Source organism: Nannobrachium achirus (assembly GCF_963921795.1).
Source record: "Nannobrachium achirus genome assembly, chromosome: 12".
NCBI lineage: Eukaryota > Metazoa > Chordata > Actinopteri > Myctophiformes > Myctophidae > Nannobrachium > Nannobrachium achirus.
This window is the reverse complement of record NC_137832.1, coordinates 46,446,757-46,449,256: the sequence shown is the minus strand read 5'-3', so window position 1 is coordinate 46,449,256 and position 2,500 is coordinate 46,446,757. Positions and strand designations below refer to the sequence as shown.

The following is a 2,500-nucleotide window of genomic DNA, read 5'->3' as shown; positions in this document are numbered from 1 at the left end:
CCGTGACATCATCAACAATATTAGAGCCTGATTTCACATTTTTTTTGCATGTCATCACAGCTTCAAGTAAGAAATGTGACTACTTTTCCCACCACTGCCCTCACAATTTCCTCCTCGTGTGATGTTCCCAGATTTGAGGCCTGCACCAACGTTACAGCTGAGGTGTACCTGCGGTCCTACCTGACGCCATGCATCAACGACTGCGGGACGTATGGTCAATGCAAGCTTCTACGCACCAACAACTACCTTTATGCTGCCTGTGAATGTAAAGCAGGTGAGGAAAAGTCATTTACGGCGCACAGTGATTTGAAGTGAAACACTGAACACAAGTGCAGACTGCAAATTGAGTGTTTTCTCTCACTTTGTCTATTGGTTTTTAAATACTTCAGTATCCATTTACTTATGTCTAAGGTCTTGCATGCAAGCAAGAAATACTTGAGTTAATGTCCTTGCACCGCTGCGTTTCTTTGGCCGAATATTAGAGCACAGCAAGAAAAGAAATCAAGCGCATGTTATGTCAATCACGTTTGCACACTGCCGCCCGTTATTTCGTCCGTATTCTTTTTTTTTTAGGACCAGGGTCAATTTTCTCTGTTTTCCGCAGCTGTCGCCACTGGGTCCCTGCTTTCTCTCTCTCTCAGCTAAGGGGTCCTTGGCCTGAAAAAAAACGCACCAATGTGCAAATACCTTTATGCTGTGTGATGGTGACTTTATCAACCTGTGAAGGTTCCTTTAGCAACGTCCAGTCTTCATGTGACCAAAGTCAAAGAAGTGAAATAACACCTGGCTCATTATGTCATATTCAGACATGTCAGCCATCTGAGAAAGAGACTTTGTCTGTTCTCATAGGAGGAGAGTAACGCCTCTGATGATATTTTGTCATTCACTGGAGCATATGGTGATTACTTTGGAGCATCCAAGCTCATAATAAATAAAAAGAAAGTTGTATTAATCTTATTCATTCTTGGCTGGCAGGGGCAGAATACCATATGTATGTATAGTACCATAGGGATTACAAACCATATGGGATGGGCTGCAATTAATTTATATCAGAAAAAGTACTGTGCACTTCTGTGTTCTCTTTGCTGTCCATTTTCTTGTCACCATACACCATACAAAAGCACCAATTCACTTATGAGACACAATTTGGAATACTTGAGTGGCAAATTAAGAGCATAAATATGTTGACCATTCCATAATCTAGAGCTTTTTTTCTTATATTTTGTTAATGTATTTATTGGGTAGTATATAATAGACAGGGACAGGCAGATGAGCGAGACAGCTGACATTTGCCAGATTTAGACATTGTGAGTCCATTATGTGCTCCGCAGACCGCTGAGTCAGGGAGTGCTGTTATTATCTTCCATATAAATCTTTTTGATAAGACCATAAAGCACGTCCTTAATTATGTTCCCGCTTTCAATAAAAGATGAGCTTATGAAACCAAACAAACCCATGTCCTCAGAGGGTTTAGAAAAACTCCTCCCTTTGATCTGTTTTTTATTGAATCCACTTTGTTGTCAGCCTGATTTCATTGTCATATTTAGGGATGGGGGTTGGTTGGCCAGATGTATTTGTTGTAATCTGTGCATAACAACGGTCTCTTCCTCGAGACACACTCTTGGAAAGTGGACACACATGGCCTGGCCCTGACATGAAAAAGGTTTAATACACTGTTTCATCCAATGTGCTGTTTGATCGAATATCTTATTCGATCAAGGGGATGTACCATGTGGCATTTCCCTAGCACAGCAGCTTATATTTTGTTGGTATCCATGTTTTCTTAACCACTTAAACCTTTTATTCTTCTCTTAGTAAAACGGACTTGAGTTACAACTGTACTTGGAACGCTTTTTCCCATCTACACCAAATTTCTTATGCCAAAAAACTGCCGACAACAGTAAAAGCGCACAACACGTGTGGGCTTGTAGATCTGCTATTTTTAGGCGATTGTTCCCCACAGAATAGGCTCTTCTGCGGTTCAAGTGGTTAACATATATTCATGATAACATCAAAGGCTGCACAGTATTTCAAAAGCAATATTCTCCACCCGCACACACAGTCCTCACGCAGAGGAAGGTTGTCAATTTAACTAGGAGAGTTACATTAATACCCAGGGGTTTGCTGTGCTTGTGTCAAATGCTTTGACGGATCAAATTGTACAGTACAGCAAGTACAGTACAACAAAATCACCCATCGTTGCTTCTCTGACTATACAAAACATAATTTCAGAGATATATGGAGTTACAGAATACATTAGTCACATTCTGATTGAACAATTAAACATAACAATGGATATCAGATGTTTTCGTGTCGTTGGGCCCAGTAGCAAGGCCAGATATCATGGCTTGGCAATATCATTTTGTTATCCTGTGTCCTGGGCATTATGACCTGCAGCGGACAGATCTCATCACGAGGATTAGTTATTTGTCCCAACATAGGATGGCATTGACGTTTAACACTGAAAATGATATCTATACCGTGTTAATCATAATAACAG

At 40.5% G+C, this 2,500-nt stretch overlaps 1 protein-coding gene across 1 annotated transcript in view; it reads left to right on the top strand.

The window, feature by feature from the left end:
- tmem8b (transmembrane protein 8B) overlaps positions 1-2,500 on the top strand; it is a gene marked incomplete at both ends in the record, with an annotated part of 29,227 nt that overhangs the window by 15,615 nt on the left and 11,112 nt on the right. Inside the window, one exon of the mRNA XM_080739038.1 lies at positions 132-274. Coding sequence (XP_080595164.1) covers positions 132-274 — 143 coding nt within the window. The remainder of the gene's footprint in view (positions 1-131; positions 275-2,500) is intronic.